The sequence below is a fragment of the Eulemur rufifrons genome, chromosome 9 (assembly GCF_041146395.1).
Source record: "Eulemur rufifrons isolate Redbay chromosome 9, OSU_ERuf_1, whole genome shotgun sequence".
In the NCBI taxonomy this organism is placed as follows: domain Eukaryota; kingdom Metazoa; phylum Chordata; class Mammalia; order Primates; family Lemuridae; genus Eulemur; species Eulemur rufifrons.
Window position 1 is genome coordinate 16,685,779 of NC_090991.1, and position 22,531 is coordinate 16,708,309.

Here is a 22,531-nt window from a genome sequence, read left to right on the forward strand (position 1 = left end):
AAACTCCTGAAATCATTTCTGTCTCCATAGGGCAACAATTCTATAGAGCAATATTAATCTATGGAGCAACAAGAATATATAGAGGAAACACTCCAGGATACTGTTCCAGGCAAAGATTTTTATGGCTAAGACCCCAAAAGCATAGGCAACAAAAACAAAAATAGACAAATGGGACTATATTAAACTAAAAAGTTTCTGTACAGCAAAGGAAACAATCAGCAGAATGAAGAGACAACCTGTTGAATGGAAAAAAAAATTACAAAATATTCATCTGATAAGGTACTAATATCCAGAATGTATTAACAGAAGGAACTCAAGAGAAAAAAAAAAAAAAAAATCAAACAACCCCATTAAAAGCAGACAAAGGATTTAAATAGAGATTTCTCAAAAGACGACATACAAATGGCCAACAGCTATTGGAAAAATACTCAACATCATTAAGCATCAGGAAAATGCAAATCAAAATCACAATGAGATATCTTATCCCAGTTAGAATGGCTTATCAAAGAGACAAAAAATAAAAGAGCTTGTGAGGATGGGAAAAAGGAACTTTCATACACTGTTGGTGGGAATGTCAACTAGTATAGCCATTATGGAAAACAGTATAGTGATTTCTCAAAGAACTAAAAATAGAACTACAAAATGATACAGCACTTCCACCACTGGGTACTTATTCAAAGGAAAGGAAATCAGTATAAAAGCCCTAGGTTTATTGGAGCATTATTCACAATAACAAAGATATGCAATCAACCCAAGGGTCCATCAATAGATGGATAGAGAAAATGTGGTATATTTACACAATGGAATACCATTCAGCCATAAAAAAGAATAAAATCATGTCATCTGCAGCAACACAGATGGAGCTGGAGGTCACTACGTTAACAGAAATAAGCCAGACACAGAAAGACAAATATCACATGTACTCACTCATCTGTGAGAGCTAAAAAAGTTGATCTCATAGAGGTGAAAAGCAGAATGATAGTTACCAGAGGCAGGGAAGAATAGAGCCAGCAGGGGAAGAAGAAAGGTTGGTTAATGGATATAAATATACAGTTAAATGGAAGGAGTAAGTTCTAACGTTCAATAGAAGAATAGGCTGACTAAAGTCAATAACAATGTATTGCACATTTCAAAATAACTAGAAGTGAGGACTTAAAACGTTCTCAACACACAGAAATGATAAATGCTCGTAGTGATGGATATCCTAAATACGCCGACTTGATCATTACACAATACACATTCTATGCATGTAACAAAGTACCACATGTACCCCATAAATACGTACAAGTATTATGTATCAATTAAACACTTCTAAATATTATGTTTACTGAGATCCAAATTCTTCTTTCCTAATTATCACAATACTATTTCTAGACCAGTTAGTTACCTTCCCACTGCCCAGGACCTCTCATATGTTCCTCTCCCACTAATAAGAGAACATGTAATCCCTAAATCTAAAACAACTAGTGAAAGTTTAAATATAATTAGTAAATTTGTGGCAAAAAAAAATTTTACCAAAGGCTAAACATACATAATTTTTTAAATTAGTCACATTCAGCTTCCAATTTCTGATTAAGATATTAAGCCAGGCTCCCTTCTTCTGAAGATGTTCTACAAGTCATGGAGGTAGGATCTGAGAAGTAAACATAAAAACCGTGAAAAATCCCTGGGGAAACAGAAGCTGGCTTGTGTGGATGGAGGAGGGGCAGAGTAACAACCCAGCACACCACAGGGGCCCTGGGGAGGGGGAGGACACAATGATGGAGCACTTTTTGGACATTCTGGTGTCTCTTCAGTCTCCACTGATGCAAAAAAGCAACACCAACCTAATGCTAGAGGTAATGTCAGAACAGCACTCTAGCCTGGCTGGGGTAGCAGCTCTGACCTGTGTGCTCAACAAACTTCCAGGGGAGTTTGTTCTTGATAAAGAAACTTCATGATGGATTTACTAGGAGCTGTCCTGAGGGACAAAGGAGATGGAACAAATGGAAAGCCCAGATTAATATCACAGGCTCTCTCTCCTGAGGTTCTTTCTCCTGACAAACTTACCACTCATCCCAAACTAACTCAAGTGGCTAATGATCCCAACAGAAAATGTGATCATGAGGAAAAATAATCAAACACCAAAGAAGTACTATCGGAATGTTTTTAAAGATTAGAAACGAGACAAAAATTGAACATACATCAAATAAAACAGAATTAATAAACCAGACGAAATATAAATTTTAAATGACAATATTATACATTCTCAGAGGAAAGAGGGGCTATTAGTACTATATGAAGCAGGAATAAGCATTTTTTTCATTTGAAATAACATACGTGGAAAATACAGTCAAAATAAAAATATTATTTTTTATTATTAATATTAGATGGGTAAATGGATGAATGGATACAGCTGAAAAATGTTTCAGTGAGTTGTAATATTAGCCTAAGAAACTCTCCTGGAGCACACAAAGGTTAAAAGCCCAAGGGGTAAAAGCCAGGCGTGGAGGTGCACCTGTAATCCCAGCTACTCAGGAGGCTGAGGCAGGAGGATCACCCGAGCCAAGGAGTTTGAGACTGTAGTGCACTACGATTGTGCCTGTGAATTGCCACTGCACTCCAACCTGGGCAATATAGCAAGACCTCATCTCTCCAACAACAACAACAAAAAGGTACAGAGATACAGAGGACATTCATTTAACAGAAGACCCAAAAGGACTGGGTCGCCAAGATGTCATTCCCAAGTATACTCCATTGTGTCTGGCCACTCTGCCCATGACCCTCAATCCAGCCAAATACACATATCTCTGGAAATGCGGCAGATGCAAGAGCCTGGCTTAAATGGAGTACCTGCTTCAATACAATTACCCCAAAAGCCGAAGGCTCATCAAAGATCCTACCTTAATTTGTTGGTCCTACGCAAGATCAGCAAATGTCTATCCCAATTTCAGACCCTCTCCCAAGACCTCACTCTTAGGAACGCTATGTGGAATTAGGCCCTTCTTCTTCTGCTATTATGTTTTCAAAACTAACAGGAATAGGAAAGAAAAACTTACCCAGGAAGGAAAATTGGTTTGAACATTTAACGTTTTATATTAAGTCTGGCAATCATGACTGTACATATTCTTGCTTAAATAAATCTTTTATTAATAAAAAAATCAGGCCGGGCGCGGTGGCTCACGCCTATAATCCTAGCACTCTGGGAGGCCGAGGTGGGCGGATCGTTTGAGCTCAGGAGTTCAAGACCAGCCTGAGCAAGAGCGAGACCCCATCTCTACTAAAAATAGAAAGAAATTATATGGACAGCTAAAATATATACATAGAAAAAATTAGCCGGGCATGGTGGTGCATGTCTGTAGTCCCAGCTACTTGGGAGGCTGAGACAGGAGGATCGCTTGAGCTCAGGAGTTTGAGGTTGCTGTGAGCTAGGCTGACGCCAGGGCACTCACTCTAGCCTGGGCAACAGAGTGAGACTCTGTCTCAAAAAAAAAAAAAAAAAAAAAAAAATCAGACCCAAAAGAAGATGGCACATTAGGCACAAATAAATATCTGAATGACTGACAATTTTTCAGAATTAGAAAAAAAATGAGATTGAACAGGTTTTTAATGCAAAGTAGGATAAAGCATAAATAAAATGCACACACATGTATAGATAACCCTTGGATACATTATAATGAAATTTAAGAAAATCAAAGACAAAAAGAAAATTCTAAAAATTTCCAACAAGGAAGAGTATGTCACTTATAAAGAAGTAAGATCACAATGACATCAGACACCTCATCAGCAACACTGGATTTAAAAATAACTCTTAAAATTACCCGATGGAGTCATTTTCAACAATGATAGAAAGAACTTTGAACCAAAAAGTTTATATTCAGATAAACTATCATCAATAGTAAAGATGTCTTAAGCACATAAAATCTCAGATGATTTGCTATATAAAGGCCCTCTTTGAAAATAAAGGAAGTACAGGTTTAACTAATTAGTATTAGTATCACTAATCCAAAAATCCAAAATCCAAAAAATCTGAAATCTGAAACACTTCTGGTCCCAAGCATTTCGGATACGGGATATTCAACCTGTATTTCCAACAAGAATGATATTATGAGATACATCAAAGATAAATATATAATTCAGTAAAACTTAATGTTTTTTAAAAGTAACAAAAACATAACCATAATGATCCAGAACTGAAAATCTAGAGCAGGGCTGTACAACAGAACTTTCTGAAATGACTAATATGTTCTATACCTGTTGTCCAATATGTTAGCCACCAGTCACATGTGGCCGGTGAGCACATGACTAAGGAACTAACTTTTAAATTTTACTTAAGTTTAAACTTAAATAGCCTCTATGACTACTGGTTACGGCATTAGCACAGATCTAAAGCAGGGGTCAGCAAACTTGAAAAGCCAAATGGTGAATATTTTAGGTTTGTGGCCCATGCGGCCTCTGTTGCAACTACTCAACTCTGCTACTGTATCACAAAAGCAGCCACAGACAACAAATAATAGAATGGCAAGACTGTGTTCCAATAAAAGGTTATTTAAAAACAAGCTGCCAAGCACACAGGCCATAGTTTGCCAACACCTCACCTAAATGATATAAACGAACACAGAGGCAAGTTGAGGGATGAAGGAACAGAGGAAGACAAGAAAATCAGCAGGCAACCAAAGTGTGCAATGGTACTTATGTTGAAGGCAGGAGGTGAGAAAGATACTTTAGCAACAAGAAAAGAAACTAAACACACAAATATGTCTAGACTTGTTTGGTGTAATGACCAAAATTTTAACTAAAACACAATGAAATGTATAAATTTCAAACTATGAAAAGAAAATTCAATCTATTAAATGGAAGGGGAAAAAAAAAAGATCAGAGTCTGGAATTGGATTTTTAAAAGATCCAGAAATAGGAGGTCTATATAAGACAGCCTAAATACAAAAGGATACAGAAATGCTAAAAATAAATGGGTGGGAAAAAATATGAAGGGCAAATGTGAATCAAAATCTTGATAGTAATTATAAAATCAGAAATAATAAAAATAAAGACAGAAACAAATATAAACGGCAAAGTACGGTGCTACAGAATGAAGGAAGAATAGATCAAGAAGAAACAGCAATCATAAACATTTAAGCTTCTAGCACTATACCTTTCAAGTCCATCGCCTTAACCACTTGGCCAGGACTATAATCTTTAACAATACAGTTTTCAAACAAATAAGTAACACCAAGATAATTCAATGGGGAAAGGATAGTCTATTTAACAAATGGTGCTGGTACAACTAGATATGCATATGCAAAACAATGACATTAGGCCCTTATCTCACACCATGTACAAAAAAATAACTCAAAATTCATCAGAACCTGAATGTAAGTGCTAAAACTATAAAAGTCGTAGACGAAAACATACAAGTAAACCTTTGTGGCCCTGAATTAGACACTACATGAGAAAATCTGTGTAGCTAAAACCAAAAGCCTAAATAATAAAAAAAATAAATAAATAAATTTCATCTAAATTAAAAATTGTTTCAAGGGACATCATCAAGAAAGTGAAACATAACCCACAGAACCAGAGAAAATAATGTTGACCCTTGAACAACATGGATTTGAACTGTGAGGATCCATTTGTATGTGGGTTTTTTCCAACAAAAGTTACACTGAATATGCCTGCCTCTCCTGCTTCCCACTTTCACCTCCTTCACCTCTGCCACCCGAGACAGCAAGACCAACAACCCCTTCTCTTCCGAGTACTCAATACGAAGACAATGAGGATAAAAATCTTTATGATGATCCACGTCCAATTAATGAATAGGAAATATATTTGCTCTTCCTTATGCTTTTTTCTTTTTTTTCCCAGACATTCTCACTCTGTTGCCCAGGCAAGTGCCGTGGCATCAGCTTAGCTCACAGCAACCTCAAACTCCTGGGCTCAAGCAATCCTCTTGCCTCAGCCTCCCTGAGTAGCTGGGACTATAGGGGGGCACCACCATGCCCAGCTAATTTTTTCTATTTTTAGCAGAGACAGGGTCTCACTGTTGCTCAGGCTAGTCTCAAACTCTTGAGCTCAAGCAATCCTCCAGCCCCAGCCTCCCAGAGTGCTAGGATTACAGGTGTGAGCCATTGCACCCAGCCTACATTTCTTGATGAGAGAGTGGCACTTTCATGCAGGGAGGGAAGGAAGGGATAGTGGACACATTTGGAGATTAACTACTACACACTCCTATGTGTGAAATACACTCACCCCTCCCTAAAAATTCTTATCCCATTGTGGAATCAGTTCAAGGTCTAGGACATCATCCTTTCAATCAGGTACAAATGAGGATAAAGCACCTCTGGTCTGCTCCTTGAATATAGCTTTTCAGCTGTGATTTCTTGCTTTTAAGATCTATGTAGCAAAAAAGCAAGTGATCTTACAAGCTAACATAAAATTGTGAAAAAGAGACAGAATAAAACAATAAATATAAAAGAAAAAAGCATAAACCATATAGAAAAAAAAGATTTGACTACAATAAAAATAGAGAATTTAGCGCTATAAAGACTATCACACTATGGTCAACTCTAAAACCAACAAGGGTGTAGCATCTAAAATATATAAGAAACTCTTATAAATGAAAAGAGAAAGGAAACACAATAGAAAAGAGAGCAATTCATATGAATGAGGAATTGACAGAGGAGTAAGAAGGAATGTCTAATAAATATATGAAGAGATATTCAACTTCATTAATAATCAGTGAAGTATAAATCACAATAACTAAGAATGAAAAAAAATTATAAAATGTTGATGAGAAGGTAAGAGAAACAATGAACACCAATGGAAACGTAAACTGGTACAGCCATTTCAGAAAACAATTTACCAATACTTAATGAAATAATGTATATACATACTCTATGATCCAAAAATTCCACTTCTAGGTATCTACCCCCAAAGAAACTCTTACACAGGTTTATATTGGGACATGTATGAGAATTTTTTTTATAGCATCACTATGGTGGCAGGGAACTGAAGGTAATTTAAGTGTTTATCTCAGAGGGAATGGAATGGATAATACCATGGACATACATGCTATAGTTGAAAAAAAATGAAACAGGTATACATATTGTACTGCAGTGTTAAAAAATGAGACCTATAGTACAATAGTATTTATGTATGTAAAGATATATGTACTCAAAATATAATTTAATAGTATACATACATATCCAGCACATATACCAAATACATCAGAGTATGTTTAAAGGAATGAGAGAGGGCATCAGGGATGAAGAGGAAAATTAATAAATAAAACAAGAAAAGAGCCTTGTAAAGGCTCATGATGTGAGTGTGCCTTGAAATAAGGAGTTATGACTAACAACTCTCTGTACATCTTTCAAAAAAATTTATTGCATGCATACAGCTCTTTCCTTTGTAAAAGAGATGGCACAGTTCCAGAAAAAAGATACAGACAAACAGGGATAGGGGAGGATGAGAGAAGGATGTATGTGTGTGTGTGTGTGTGTGTGTGTGTATCTAAGATGTCATGAGGACGCTGTTCTGAAATAATATTACCTGCTTTGTGTAGTAACTTCTCTGAGATGGAAAAACAGCATAAAAGAGTTATAAAAAGAAGGGTAATTTTGGATTGCTTGTAAGAAAAAATGTATAGTTCTTCAACAGTCACATATAGTATAAGATAATGCTTAAAGGAAAAAAACTCAACACATAGTTCTCAATATTCCATCAGCCAAAAATAATGGTAAAAAAACAAATATTTAATAAACTTTACCGAAACCAGAAGTACTACAGTTAAGGATACCTCTTCCAATTATTTCTTAATTTGCCAATAAAAGAAAAACTATAAATTTATTCCAGTTAGAGACAAACTTATTTTCAAAAGGCACATCATTAACCATGTTAGTAACAACTAGCACTCTTATAATGGACAAAGGTCTTGTAATCCTTTCTACACAGGTCAAATTTTAATGAAATACACTTGGTAATGTATTTTTTTCAAAAGACAAGCAATAGTTTGGCACCTAATATATAATCACAATGGCCAAGTCAGGTGTGCAGCGTCCCCAGTACAGACTTTATTAGAGTTCAGTTATAAATATATAATCTCTTGACACTGAAGATGTAGTTCTTCCAGATAAAGCCCAAAGACAGGAAATGAATCTCCTCCCAAATGCTGCTTCTTATCTTTAAAGTAACCTCAAATTATTACTAAACTAATAAAGTAATTCTGTTTCAGAAAGTGATCTGATCTACTTTATTTTCAGTTTTTGATAAATTCAAAAGTGAGATGAGGGATTATTGCTTTTTGTCTGACAACACACAATGAAACACAACATGAAAATAAAGAAAAAACTTTTTTTTAAATGATTTTTACGGTAGAGATGAAACAGGCAATATCAAAGCCTGTCAGTATTTAGAAGATGTGTATGGTTTTGGAAAAACAGAAAGCTAATTTTGTTATTTAACTTTACAAATTTGGAAGTAAAATTTTTACTACATTCTATTAGAAATTGTCAAACAGGATGAGTAAAAAAGGTGCAATGAGATTGTATACAAACCAAATAAAGCAATAATAGTTCAATATAATTATGGATATTATGTCCTTGTTTATGAAATATTTCTAATATAATGGTTTCTAGCTAGTGGCCACAACCAAAATTGGATATCAAGATTCTATTAAAAGGTCACAAAAAAGCCGGACTACCAACTATAACTGTCAAACACAAAGTGGGATGGAGACAGCATAGGAAACTTTCAGAACACTAATGATTAATGATGATAATTATTGCACACAGAGAAGATATTATTATAGCATATAGCTACCATTTATTGCACTTCTACTCTGTGTCATGCACTGTACTAAGCACTTAAGATATACTATTTTTAATCCTTAAGATAACCTTTACGTAGGTAAAATTATATATATATTTTTAATGTGGGAACTGAGACTAAGAGAGATTAAACAATTCGCCCAATATATTAAAGATAGGAAAGCAATAAAAAGCTCGGTTCAAACTGGCAAATTAATATATGATGCGGCCTCCCCTTCCTCCTCATCCAAACCCTTAGGATGAATGATAGACAAGAAATCCATAATCATGCTAGAAAACAAAAAGTTCCTCAGTGGACTGGGAATTTGAGGAAGACAGAAGGCAAAAAATCAAACTACCCACAGACATTGGGTACTAGAAAGGAGGGAGTGGTTCCAAGGGTGCTACATATTCTGAAACAAGGATAAAAAGAACAGAAGACAAAAAAAAGATAGATTAATTGGGGGTTTCACATTAGAAGCAGCAATGCAGGTGTATCATTACACATTGCCTTCTTTGGGAAAGGCAAATAACAGATTTCATTTCTGCTCTTAGTTGGAAATAGTGAACACAGGAGTATGAGTCAGATAAATGTCTTGGGACCCCCCCCCCGCCAATCCCCTTTAAAAAAAAAAAGAAAGAAAAATGTCTTGGATGTTTGGCCTGGGGACACCCAGGAAGAACTGAAACTCTGCTTACACAGGTTGTAGTATATCCTGCCCAATGACAAGTCTCATCCCTCCCTCACAAGTAGGCAACTGTAACAGAGCTAGCCTAAGTCTCAAATATAAAAAGGAGCAAACCAAAAATCCTCAACCATTTGCTGAATCAACTAAATAGAAGAGATACAAAACAATGATCAGAAGAACTTACCTTCAGAGATAACTTTTTTATCTTTTTGAGACAGGGTCTTGCTCTGCAGCTCACTACAACCTCAAATTCCTGGGCTCAAGCAATTCTCCCATCTCGGCCTCCCAAATTGCTAGGATTACAGGTATAAGCCACTGCACTGGTCCAGAGAAAACACTTTATTGAGATTATACTAAAATGACAGAATTTTTTGTCTGTAAAAAATACACTAGAGCTACAGAAGAGATTATAATGATTGAAATAAATTGAATTCAATTAATGAAAGATGAAGTAAAAGTATCCTCCCAGAATGCACTGAAAAAACTTTAAAAATATGTAAAGTATAAAAGAAATGTTAAGAGATATGGAGAAATATTCAGATGTTCTAAAATGTGTCTAATAGGAGTTCTAGTAGGACAGAATAGAAAACAGAATGGAGAGAAGAGACTCTTCAAAGCAGTAAAAGAAGAAAATAGCTCTGAAATGGAGGTTGGTACAAGTCCTCAAACTGAAAGAGTTCACTGAAACTGAAAGTGCTGAACCTAGATACATCCTGGTGGAAGTTCAGAACATAAAGGATCATGAGGAAAATCCAATCATCATCTGGTAGATGGGGCTGGGAGTGCAGACTACTAATAAAGAGAAATCAGACTGATACCACATACCTCCACTTGCCAAGAGTAGATATAAAAGGAAAAAGAAAGTATTGTATTATTTTAAAGTTCTACAGGGAAATAATTTTGAAATCTGCAATTCTATATGTAGCCAAACTATCTTTTACATGCGAAGGCAAAATAAAGGTATCTGCAGATGTGCAAGGATTCAAAGATTACTACTAACAGATAATCTCTAAAAGAAATACTTGGAATACACTAAGTACAAAAGAGAAAGCAGAAAGCAGTAGTTAGTAAAGAAACCAATAAAACTCCCTGACAAATCTAAATAAGCATCAATTGTTTAAAAAAAAAAACAAAAAAAACTTACAACCAAAACCCTGTATGCAACCAACATGATAGCAGAGAAAGAGGAGAAAAGAGAGAGTGAAAAGTAAAAACATGCTAAGGTTCTTTGTTTGTCCAAGAGAGAATATATGAATATTCTAAACACTGTTGGAATAATTTAGATTTAATTGGCTGGGCGTGCTGGCTCACGCCTATAATCCTAGCACTTTGGGAGGCAGGAGGATTGCTTGAGGCCAGGAATTTGAGATTAGCCCGAACAACATAGCAAGACACTGTCTCTACAAAAAAACTGAAAAATTAGGAGGACACCTATAGTCCCAGATACTTGGGAGGCTGAGGTAGGAGAATCACTTAAGCCCACGAATTTGAGGTTGCAGTGAGCTGTGATGATGCCACTGCACTCTAGCCAGGGCAACAGAGCAACACTCTGTCGCCAAAAAAGAAAAAAGAGACATAGCATCAATAGGCTAAAAAGGGAGTAGAGCAATACAATTTAAACAGAATAAAAGTCAAGGCAAGTGGTGGGACACAGTCGCTCACGATCCTAGCACTCTGGGTGGCTGAAGTGGGAGAATCATTTGAGGTCAGGAGTTCGAGACCAGCCTGCATGAGAATGAGACCCCATCTCTACTAAAAGAAAAATTAGCCGGGTGTGGTGGTATGCGCCTGTAGTCCCAGCTCCTCAGGAGGCTCGCTTGAGCCTGGGAGTTTGAGGTTGCAATGAGCTTTGATGAAGCAATTGCACTGTAGCCAGGGTGACAAAGCAAGACTCTGTCTCAAAAAAAAAAAAAAGAAGAGTCAAGACAAAAAAACCAAACAATTCACAGAGAAGACATAGCAATGAATCTTTACATATATGACAATATAGTTTCAAAATATATATATAAAACTTATTAAAAAGAGATATTTAAGAAACTGTAACCACAGCGGAAAACTACCATACCACACTAAGCAAAAAAATCACACAGACCGGTGACAAAGATAGATTTGAATAATACAATTAAGATTGGACAAGGGGGCCAGGCACAGTGGCTCACACCTGTAATCCTAGCACTTTGGGAGGCCAAAGTGGGAGGATTACTTGAGGTCAACAGTTCAAGACCAGCCTGGGCAACATAGCAAGACCCCGTCTCTACAAAAAAATTTAAATAAACTAGCAGAGTGTGGTGATGTGCCTTTAGTCCCAGCTACTCAGCAGGCGGGGAAGGGGGATCACTTGAGCCCAGGAATTTGAGAGGTTTTTTTTTTTTGAGACAGGGTCTTGCGCTGTCACCACTGCACTCTAGCCCAGGCAACAGAGTGAGACTCTGTCTCAAAAAAAAAAAGTAAAATAATAATAAAAACTCATGTTGTACTTCCTCATAAGAATATTAAGTGCCAGAGAAAATGACTAATGTCTACAAAGTTTTGAAATAAATTGTTATTCTAGAAATATTACACCCATTTAAGTAGTTATTTAAGTGATTAAAAACAACAGGCAAGCATTCTTTAACAATCAAAAACTAAATAAATAATGCCCCTTTGAGCATATGTTGAAAAACTATGAAATTAAGCCAAAGGCTTCAAAACAGAAAGCAATGATAAAAGAATGAGTGTAGTATATTACATTAAACTAAACAAAAAAGATTCACTATCAGTTCTCTTCTAAATTAATCTATAAATTCAATGTAATTCCAATCAAAATGCCCAGAGAGTTTATTATGAAGCTGAAAAAGGTAACACTAAAAATTACTTAGATGATCCAAGGCAATTTGAAAGAATAAGACAGAGTGAAGAAGAGGCTGAGAAAAAAGAAAAGCAAGACAATGTATGACCTTATAGATTAAAATTAAGGATTCTAGCCTTTATCCAAGGAGCAATGGGAAGTCAACAGTGATTTTAAATCAATAAGATCACTTTGAAGTATGCAAAAATATACTGAAGAGGATTAAAAGGCAACATGGAAAGTCACTGAAAATGGCAGAGTATGGACTCTGAAAATTCTCTTCTCCATTAAAGTAACAAAAACACTGGCAAAAATATCAGAATCAACTTTTTTAGAACTCTGGAAATTAACTGAAGGCTTACAGCAGTGCCTGCATTTATTCAAGAACAGTTGAATCTTGGTAAGAATGGTGAGCTCTGCAGCATTATTACCTTGCCCTATTTCCAACATCCCCTCCCTAGTGCCATAGTAAAATATACACAATCATGGTAGAAATCAGCAGTCTGGCAGCCACTAGTGGGGGCAGAATGGTTTAGAGCTCCTTCAAAACTCCATTCCCTATCTGGTGGTTCCCCGAAGTCACCACTTGTTCACAAGGTTATTTCACTTAAAGCTCACCAGTGCTAAACAGCCTTTTCCCTCAGGGTATCTGTCAAAAACACAGGGCTGCCTGAGGCAGTGTGGATAACAGTTGCCAACAGTTGAAGCAAACAATATATTATTCAATCACTTTGGATGACTCAACTGATACTACAGACAGGCACAGGTTTTATACTTCATTCAGGTCTTAACGAAGATTTTCTTTGCTACAAAGAGTTAACTAGCTTTGGGCACTCCTGCAAAATAAACAAGGGGAATAGATATCTTCAACAACTTTCAAGATAAATGTCGTGGAGTTGGACTGAATTTGGTAAATTTAGAGAGTGTATGCAGAGACAGTGCACCTTCCATGACAGGAAAACATGAAGGGTTTATTGCACAGATTAAAAAAAAGTATATTAACAGATCCAGATGCTCTCATTTCTTTTCATTGTATCTTGCATCAGCAAAAGCTCAGTGCCAAAGTGACTATTTTAAGTGACACTTTGCAACAAGTTATAGTATTGTTAACTACATTCATGCAAATGCAACAGGGCATTGTCAGTTTCATAACATGCTAAAGTTGGAACGAAGAAGTATTCAGTGTGGATTTGCCCTATCGTTCTAAAGTACGTTGGCTATCGCAGGGACAGGTATTAGCTAAAATTTTTATCTCTGTGAGAACAGATAAATTTTACGAATAACATAATCAGCAATGTGAATTGTCAAAAGAGTATTTCTATAGGAATGCAGCATTTCTGTGTGATATCATGTCAAATCAAAACGACTTGAATACTTATTTGCAAGGTGAAACTGTCTATAAATGATATGTGGCAAAAAAAATCCAAGCATTTCAAAAACAAAGCTCTTTTTTCAAAACACTTCTTCTTCAAAACGAAATTTCAGATGAACATTTTCCCCAGTCAGCAAAGGTCACTGATGAGCAGGGCAGGATGACACATGCGAATCATTTGAAGAAGAGACCTGTTATAGATCCATTAATTGGAGAATACAGTGAAAGGTTCACTGACTTTGAGAATCAAGACATTACAATCAAATTAGCATTTCAGCCTCACCTAGTTGATGTTACCAGGGCAGCTAAAGAACTATAGATGGAATTGGTTGAGCTCTCAGTAGAGCTCTCTTCTAAAGAAGTCAAAGGGTTTTGTTTCTTTATCCAAAAGCAACAATTTTCAGGTTGCATGCATCATACCTCTTGATGGCATGACTTATGTTGCAAAATTGGATTTCATAAATATACTGCCTAGAAATAAGCATATCAATTACCAAAATTAAAAGGACAATTCATTACACTCTGCAAAATGAGCATTTACCACAAATAAACATGTAAAAGGAAGTTCTTAGTCACTTATCACCTCATAATTCTTGTGAAATATTTGTTATCACAAGTGCATTTAAGAATAATCATATACACCCATCCCTTCCCCCCAGCCCCCACCTCTGTCCGATACCCAATTGGTGTTATTCCCAAATGTGCACTTAGGTGATGATCAGGGAAACCAGTTTGCTGGTGAGTACACGTGGTGCTTATTTTTCCATTCTTGGGATACTTCACTTAATAGAATGGGTTCCAACTCTCTCCAGGAGAACCAAAGAGATGCCATATCACCATTATTTCTAATAGCTGAGTAATATTCCATGGCATACAAATACCACATTTTGCTAATCCATTCATGAACTGATGGGCATTTGGGTTGTTTCTATCTACTTGATGAGTGCGATGCGCACTGCCTGGGGAATGGACACGCTTGAAGTTCTGACTGGGGAGGATGGGGGGGAGAGGGGATGGGTGCATACCTACATGATGAGTGCGATGTGCACTGTCCAGGGAATGGACACACTTGAAGCTCAGATTTGGGGGCATGGGCAATAGATATAACCTGAATTTCTGTACCCCCATAATGAGCTGAAATTAAAAAAAAAAAAAAAACAAATAAGCGATCCTAAAAAAAAAAAAAAAAAGAATAATCATATAGAACAGTGGTCAGCAAGTTATAGGCTGTGGGCCAAAAACAGCCCATCCTCATTTTTGTATAGTTTTATTAGAACATTTATTACTCATGTTCACCATTTACACATTGTCTAATGGCTGCTTTCATGCCGAGTAGTTGACCTGCAAAACCTAAAACATCTACTCTCTGGCTCTTTACAACCTAGACAGCTAAAGCACCTGAGTAAATAACCTTACTCATTCTTAGAAGCTAGCCTAGCTGTCCAGATCCTAACTCATAGAGCTTATACTCTACTACAGTGACAAGATATGTATGTAAGTAACTTATCATACAAGGCTTAAAAAGCTAAGTACTATAAGAAAAGTAAAGAACTGTCAGAAAGGCCGGGTGTGACGGCTCAGGCCTGTAATCCTAGCACTCAGGGAGGCCAAGGCAGGAGGATCGCTTGAGCCCAGGAGTTCGAGACCAGCCTGAGCAAGAGTGAGACCCCCATCTCCACTAAAAATAGAAAAATTAGCCAGGCATGATAGCATGTGCCTGTAGTCCCAGCTACTCAGGAGGCTGAGGCAGGAGGATTCCTTGAGCCCAGGAGTTTGAGGCTGCTGTGAGCTAGGCTGACATCACAGCACTCTAGCCCGGGCAACAGAGCAAGACTCTGTCTCACAAAAAAAGGCTTTCAAAAAAAGGAAGAGATTATATACAGTAGAGAAAATCAAAGACGGTACCTTGAAAGAAGTAGCTTTTACACTGGGTTTTGAAGGATGGCTGTAATTTGTAATGTAGCCATCCTGTATAATTATAATTACAGAGATAGGGAGAAGACTTCCAGTGTAAAGAAAAGCAGAGCTGTGAAAAACACCTATGACAGTGTACTTTGCTTGGAGGAATGGAGTTAGGAGAAAATGTTAATAAGCATTTTAAGGTCAAAGCATTAAGGCTTTCAATGTCAGGATTAGCACTTAAGATTTATTTTATTTTTCAGGAGGGGGAAAGGGGCCAGGGTTGGGAAGAGGATAGATGTAGGGCCTAGCACTTTAGATTTAAATTACAATCAGGTCCAGAAACAAGCGAGTAACAGTGATTAGAATCGTGCTTTAGGAAGATGTGACTACACTATTTGAAATAATTTGAAGGAAGAAAGGTAGTATGGAAACCAGTTACAAAACTATTATAATATCCCGAGAGAAAAGTCATGAAGGTGTTGACAATGCGACTGGAAAAGAGGATAGATGGAAACAATGCAATAAACACATTACTATAACAGCAAAACCACTCAAACACTAATGATCAGACGGCACCATCAGAACATGCTTTCTGATTTATATGGGGTAAAAAATTTAACATCCTCTGCTATCTCTCTCACCTTTGAATGAAATAACAATTGTAACTAATTAGTTTTGATAATTTTAAAAAGAGGAATTAAACAATAATTAAAAGCAATGGACTACCACTTTCCCATTTTTAAACTAAACCTGAATGTAAGCACAAAATGAAACAGAATTCATGTGCTAGGGCCCCCTCTGCTGGACCACTGGAGAGAAAGTCTGATGTTAAATTTGTAAAGTCTTACTTGGTTCTGCTGAATTCCTGAAAATAGATAGCTTTGCTTCATAGTAACTCCTTTCCAGGTGTAACAAATGCTCTCCTCAGGTGGGGAATTATGAAATATCTTTCTCTGTATTTTTCCAAATCACTCATAATTTTATTGTTGCTTAAGTTGTTGATTATAAAAAAAGATTTTAATATATACTCAAACCTCACAAATATTTAAATATTTTCAACTGAGAAATTTACTTCTCAGTACAAGAGTAAGTTGCAACTCACCAGACTGATTTTTTATAGGTAATGAAGAATCATGCTAAAGAACAGTTTTATATTCTGTTCATTAAGAAATAAGCTGCAGCTCCCTTGTCAGTTAGCTTCTGGCTGGGCTCCGCCAATGGAAAACAGAGATGGTATATCACAGCGGTCCCCAACCTTTTTGGCACCAGGGACCATTTTCATGAAAGACAATTTTTCCACGGAACAGGGAGCAGGGGGATGGTTTCAGGACAATTCAAGTGTATTACATTTATTGTGTACTTTATTATTATTACACTGTAATATATAATGAAATAATTATACAACTCACCATAGGTTGGGGACCCCTGGTATACTGGAACGTGGAAGAAACCACATATTTCTCTCTTTCTCTCTAAGACTGAATCTCCCCAATGGCTTTGACTCCTTCTGGATAAGCCCAGTTCCTACCAGGTAACCCTGGCCCCTGGCCTCTAGGACTATCTCCTACCTGTATCCCTTCATTATCACTACTTGCTTTGCCTTTTTTTTTTTTTTTTTTAAGAGACAAGGTCTCTCTCTGTCACCTAGGCTGAAGTGCAATGGCACAGTCACAGCTCACTGAAGCCTTGAACTCCTAGGTTCAAGCAATCCCCCCACCTTAGCCTCCCAAGTAGCTGGGACTACAGGCACGTACACCACACTTGGTTAATTTTTTAAATTTTTTGTAGAGATGAGGTCTTCATATGTTGCCCAGGCTGGTCTCGAACTCCTGGCCTCAAGCAATCCTCCAGCCTCCGCCTCTCAAAATGCTGGAATTATAGGCCCACTACTTGCTTAATTACTACTTATCTCTGGATTGCCTCACCATCCCTTTTTTGGCATCTTGAGTCTTTCATCACATAGGTAACCAATTCTCTACAGGAAGGAGGAAAAGACAAAAGAGGGAGGGAAAGAGAAAGCAAGCTACGAGAAAATGGCCCAGGCCTATATTTTCTGATTCTAGTGTACCCACTGTCCAGTTACCACAGCTTCATTTCACAATGGAAAAGAAACAGCAATAACATGGGTAAACTTTCTAGATTGCTTGTGCAAACTCACCCTTCTCAAACTGGGGTATACTGTGGTAATTTCATGTTGCTTTGTATTACACAGTATGCTGGGATGATTTAATGTGAAAGTGCAACATAAGCATGTCCAATCTTTCTGCTGTATCCATGGCAAGCGATTTTGAAAGTTATTTGTATATTAAAGCAAACCACACAAAGGGAAGAAGGCCATAGAACAGAAGCGGAGTTAAAAGCAAGTAAATAAATAAATAAATAAATAAACAAACCCACAAGGATGTTTAATGGCAAACAACAAATGGTGTTGGGTCAGTGGATATCCACATGCTGAGAATGAAGCTGGGCCTCTACCTAATACTATATACAAAAATTAACTCAAAGTTAGATCAAAAACCTAAATTTAAGAGCAAAAACTATGAAACTCCTGGAAGAAAATGTAGTATAGACCTTTGTAACCTTGGATTAGCCAACGGTTTCTTAGATATGACACCAAAGCACTAGCAACCACAGGAAAAAAATAAATTGGATTGCCTGAAAACTGAACTTTTGTACTTCAAGGGACATTTTCAAGGAAGTGAAAAGACAATCCATAGACAGGGAGAATATATTTACAAACTACACATCTAATAAGGTACCTGTATCTAGATTATATAAAGAACTTTTACAACTTATTATAAAATGACAACCCAATTAAAAAACAGGTAAATGGCACAAATAGACATTTCTCCAAAGATACAAAAATGACCATGATTGGCCATTAGGGTAATGTGAATCAAAACCACAACGAGATACCACTTCACACCCACTAGATGGCTATAATAAAGATTAAATAGTGTCAGAAAGGATGTGGAAATGTCAAAACCTTCATACACTGCTGATGGGAATGCAAAATGGTGCAGCCACTTTGGAAAACAGTCTGGCAGCTCCTCAAAAAGTAAAACACGGAGTGATTACATGAACCAGCAATTTGACTCCTAGGTATACATCCAATAGAAATGAAAATATATGCCCACACAAAAACCTATACACAAATGTTTATAGCAGCACTATTTGTGATAGCCAGAAATCTGAAAAAACCCAAATGCCTACCACCAACGGATAAATAAAATGTGGTATATACATATAATGAGATACTATTTAGTAGTAAAAAGAAATAAAATATTGATACATGATACATGTTACAACCTTGGAAACATTGTGCTAAAGCGAATGTGAAAGAAGCCAGACAGAAAAGGCCATCTATTGCATGATTCCATTTACAAGAAACGTGCAGAACAGGCAAAACCACAGAAATAGAAAGTAGATTAGTGGTTGCCAAGATGTAGGGGTGGGAAGAATGAGTGACTGTAATGAGTACTGGATTTCTTTCTGGGTGATGAAAATATCCTAAAATTAGATAGGTGATGGCTGCACAACTCTTAAAGACCAGTGAATTGTACACTTTAAAAGGGTGAAGTATACGGTATGTGAATTGTATCTCAATTTTTTTTAATGGGGGGAAAATGACAAAAAAAGACCTTACGTAAGCATAAAAAAAGATCCTGTAAATAAATCTTAAAATGTTATCTGCTTCTCTACTGTAAACAAATGCACATGAGTGTCAAATCTCCTTCCTCCTGTGATAACCTTCTTAGCCACCCAGAATAGAAATCCTTACAGTATTTCCTTACAGTACATCCAACTCATTGGTTTCCTTCCCCATATATTCCATTTGGCTGCTAGGTCCTGTTTATTTCTGTGGTATCTCTCATATTTGTCTCAACTTATTCCCACTGACCACACCCTAGTTAAGATTGTCATTTCTCACCTGAACTGTAAAAGTCTTCTAACAGGCATCTTGACCCTCAACTTTCATTTCTCCCCATCTGTACTTTACATACAGTTCAAGAGTTATCTTCCCAAGATAAAAGTGTGGTCATATCACTGACCTACTCAAAAACTACTTAAAAATCTAAAGTTGAGGCTGGGCACGGTGGCTCACACCTGTAATCCTAGCACTCTGGGAGGTCGAGGTAGGAGGACCCCTTGAGCCCAGGAGTTCAAGACCAGCCTGAACAACAATAGGACCCTGTCTCTACTAAAAATAGAAAAATTAGCTGGGTGTCGTGGCACATGCCTATAGTCCCGGCTACTTGGGAGGTTGAGGCAGGAGGATCACCTGGGCCCAGGAGCTGAGTCCAGCCTGGGCAACACAGCAGGACCCATCTCTACTTTAAAAACAAAACAAAACAAACAAAAAAAAACAACCACATGATTCTACAACTACATGGATGAATCTCACTGACATTATACTGAGTAAAAGAAGTCAGACATAGAGTTCATACTGTATGATGCCTTTTATATGAAATTCTATTAATAGAACAGGCAAAACTAATCCAAGTGACAAAATATGAGCACTTATCTGGGGCAGAATGTGGAGAGGCTGACTGAAAAGGGGTGTGGAAGGACTTTCAGGGGAGAGGGAAATGTTCTACATCTTGATTGCAGCATATACATTTGTCAAAAATCATCAACCCATATACTTAAAATCTGCAAATTTTATTACATGTAAATTATATATCAATATTTTAAAAATGTGAGCCATACAGAGCCGATTACATAATGAGTAAAAACTGAAAAAGAAGCTATTTTTCTGCCAAGCCAAAAGAAATCCCAGATTAACTGATGCAAAGGTCTGTGTTTTAAGAGATATAAAAACGTGACTGGAATATTAGATAAGCACATATTTGGGGTTGTTTCTGCTATACATTGTGGGTTTCAGAGGAAAACAGTTTTGGCTGCTAAAATAAAAACGTTCATATTAGATGTTTTAGCAGTACTATCAATGGTAACTTTATTTACTACCATAACTATAACTGAGCAATTACATTTAGAAGACACTAAAGAAATAACCATAAAAGTTGTCCAATAAAGAACTGTTACACAATCATCTTAAATCATGGTTAACTAATTAGAAACTACTTTGCCAATAAAAATTTCTAGGAAATTGGTAACATCTTATTAACTCATCCCTAGAGATCTTTACACCAATAATTTTGTTACATTAATTTTAGTTGTCTGAAAATACTTTGTGTAATTGTTTAAAAGTAACTAGAGTTCATAGCTTTTGGGGAGAAAAAAAAAACCTCTAAAGAAAGAAAAATTGGTGGAGTTTCTTTCTTTAAACATTCCTTTTGATAATCCTGGAACCATACTCCGAAACACTGTATTGACAAATTAATAAAGGCAAAGACATCAAACTCAAAAGTTCAATTTTCAAAAATTTTACATTTCCAACAATGCAGGAGTAAAATATAGGATCCCTTACCTCATCATCATCATCAGAATCATTCCCAAACACTGATGGTTTTTGCAAAACAGGGTGCAACTGCTGTGTTTTCTTTGGCAAAATAAGCCCATACCTGCATATTTTTTTTGAAACAGAAATCACACCATTATCTTTAAATATTAAAAAATAATACATCCACTACCTCTTCCGGGAGAAGATATCAAAACATGCCATAAGCCTTATGAACACATAACAAGAGACTGTTAACTGCTTTTCAATGATCTCAAAATTCTAATATGCCATTTTATAATCACTCTAAGTCATTATTTGTGGACCCAGGTCAAACTCAAATACCATTTTCAAAGAAGAGAAGTAAATGAACAGCTCAGAAATGTTTTAGATGGTGAAGTGATATCGACAGTTTAAAAAAGACACGTTGGTGGAAAGCTCAGTTCATGTCCACTAAAGATAAAAATGCTTTAAATTATCCTTGTGGTCTAACAAGTCAAGAAAACGGCTAGATTTTTTTCCACTGTGTACTTTACACAGTTTTAGGAAATTACTGGATAATTCGTGCAACCCACGAAAACTTTAAAGATTAAATTAACTGAAAAACCTAAGTAGCCATGGGGAAAGTTCCTATTACATTTTATTAAGCTCACTTGCTTTGTCTCGGAGTATGTGCGAGAACCATCCCATCAGATCCAACTCATTTAGTTTCTCAAATTTTGGCCTTAAAGCAGCAGAGACCACAGGAAGCCGCATCGAAGTATGGATTACACATCAAAGGTAAAATTTCCAAATACGTACAGTATTTGTCTCTTTTGCGGCAACGTATACCCCAATTCCCTATATGCCTACCCTTTTCTGTGGCTTCTCAGAACAGTATTCCTAAAACGAGAAGGGAGGGCGGGAATCAGGACTTGAGCTTCTGCCAAGAACAAGGCCCTCAGAAGGAAACCAGGAATTGTCTCTCTTCTTCCTGCCCCCTGAGAGCATCCAAGCGGGGAGAAACTCAAGCGCGGGGTAGGAAGCAAGACTGAGGGGCCTCAGACCGAGCTTTTGGAAAATAGAAAAGTCTCGCTCTCTGCCCCTCAGCCTAACTTCCTTTATTTCCTCCTCACAAGTTTCTCCCTCAAACTTCGGGCTTCCAGCCTGGAAAATGTATGGGGGGAGGGGAATGTATGTTCCTCAGGACTTCTGGGGTCTTTCCCCGTCTCTTTCCCTGACGACACAGCCCCTTCACTTCCAGCGCACTTTAATTCCTCGGCCAAAGACACAGTCGCTGTAGTTTCTCATTCCCCAGCCTGACCCTAACTCCCGGATCACTCACTGCCTGCCCGGAATCGCCATCTTGCTCCCGTGTCCGCTGAACGTGGCCGAAGCCGACGCCGACGCCGACGTGACGCTGACGCCGGCGCCGCACGTAAACTCTCGCGCGGCTTTGGGTGGCCGGGAAGCCGCGTATCGGTTGGCTGGCTCATTTGAGTCACTTCCACGGTGCTGAGAATCGGGTGCTATGGCCTCTGTTTTGTTTCGGAGCTGACCGGCTGTCTACAAATCAGTGGG

The 22,531-nt window shown here is 37.3% G+C and overlaps 1 protein-coding gene across 2 annotated transcripts in view; it reads right to left on the reverse strand.

Annotated features, from left to right (window-relative positions):
- The window catches only part of NSRP1 (nuclear speckle splicing regulatory protein 1), a 40,807-nt gene extending 18,463 nt beyond the window's left edge, over window positions 1–22,344 (reverse strand). The window contains exons 1-2 of one of the 2 annotated variants that reach the window (XM_069483523.1): window positions 22,296–22,344; window positions 21,002–21,095 (exon numbers count right to left, since the gene is read on the reverse strand). In XM_069483523.1, the coding sequence (XP_069339624.1) occupies window positions 21,002–21,095; window positions 22,296–22,315 (114 nt within the window). In that variant the 5' untranslated portion in view covers window positions 22,316–22,344. Of the gene's footprint in view, window positions 1–14,697; window positions 14,732–21,001; window positions 21,096–22,295 lie in introns of those variants that run through there. The other variant, XM_069483524.1, reaches the window with a different exon arrangement.
- Window positions 22,345–22,531: the final 187 nt, after the last annotated feature.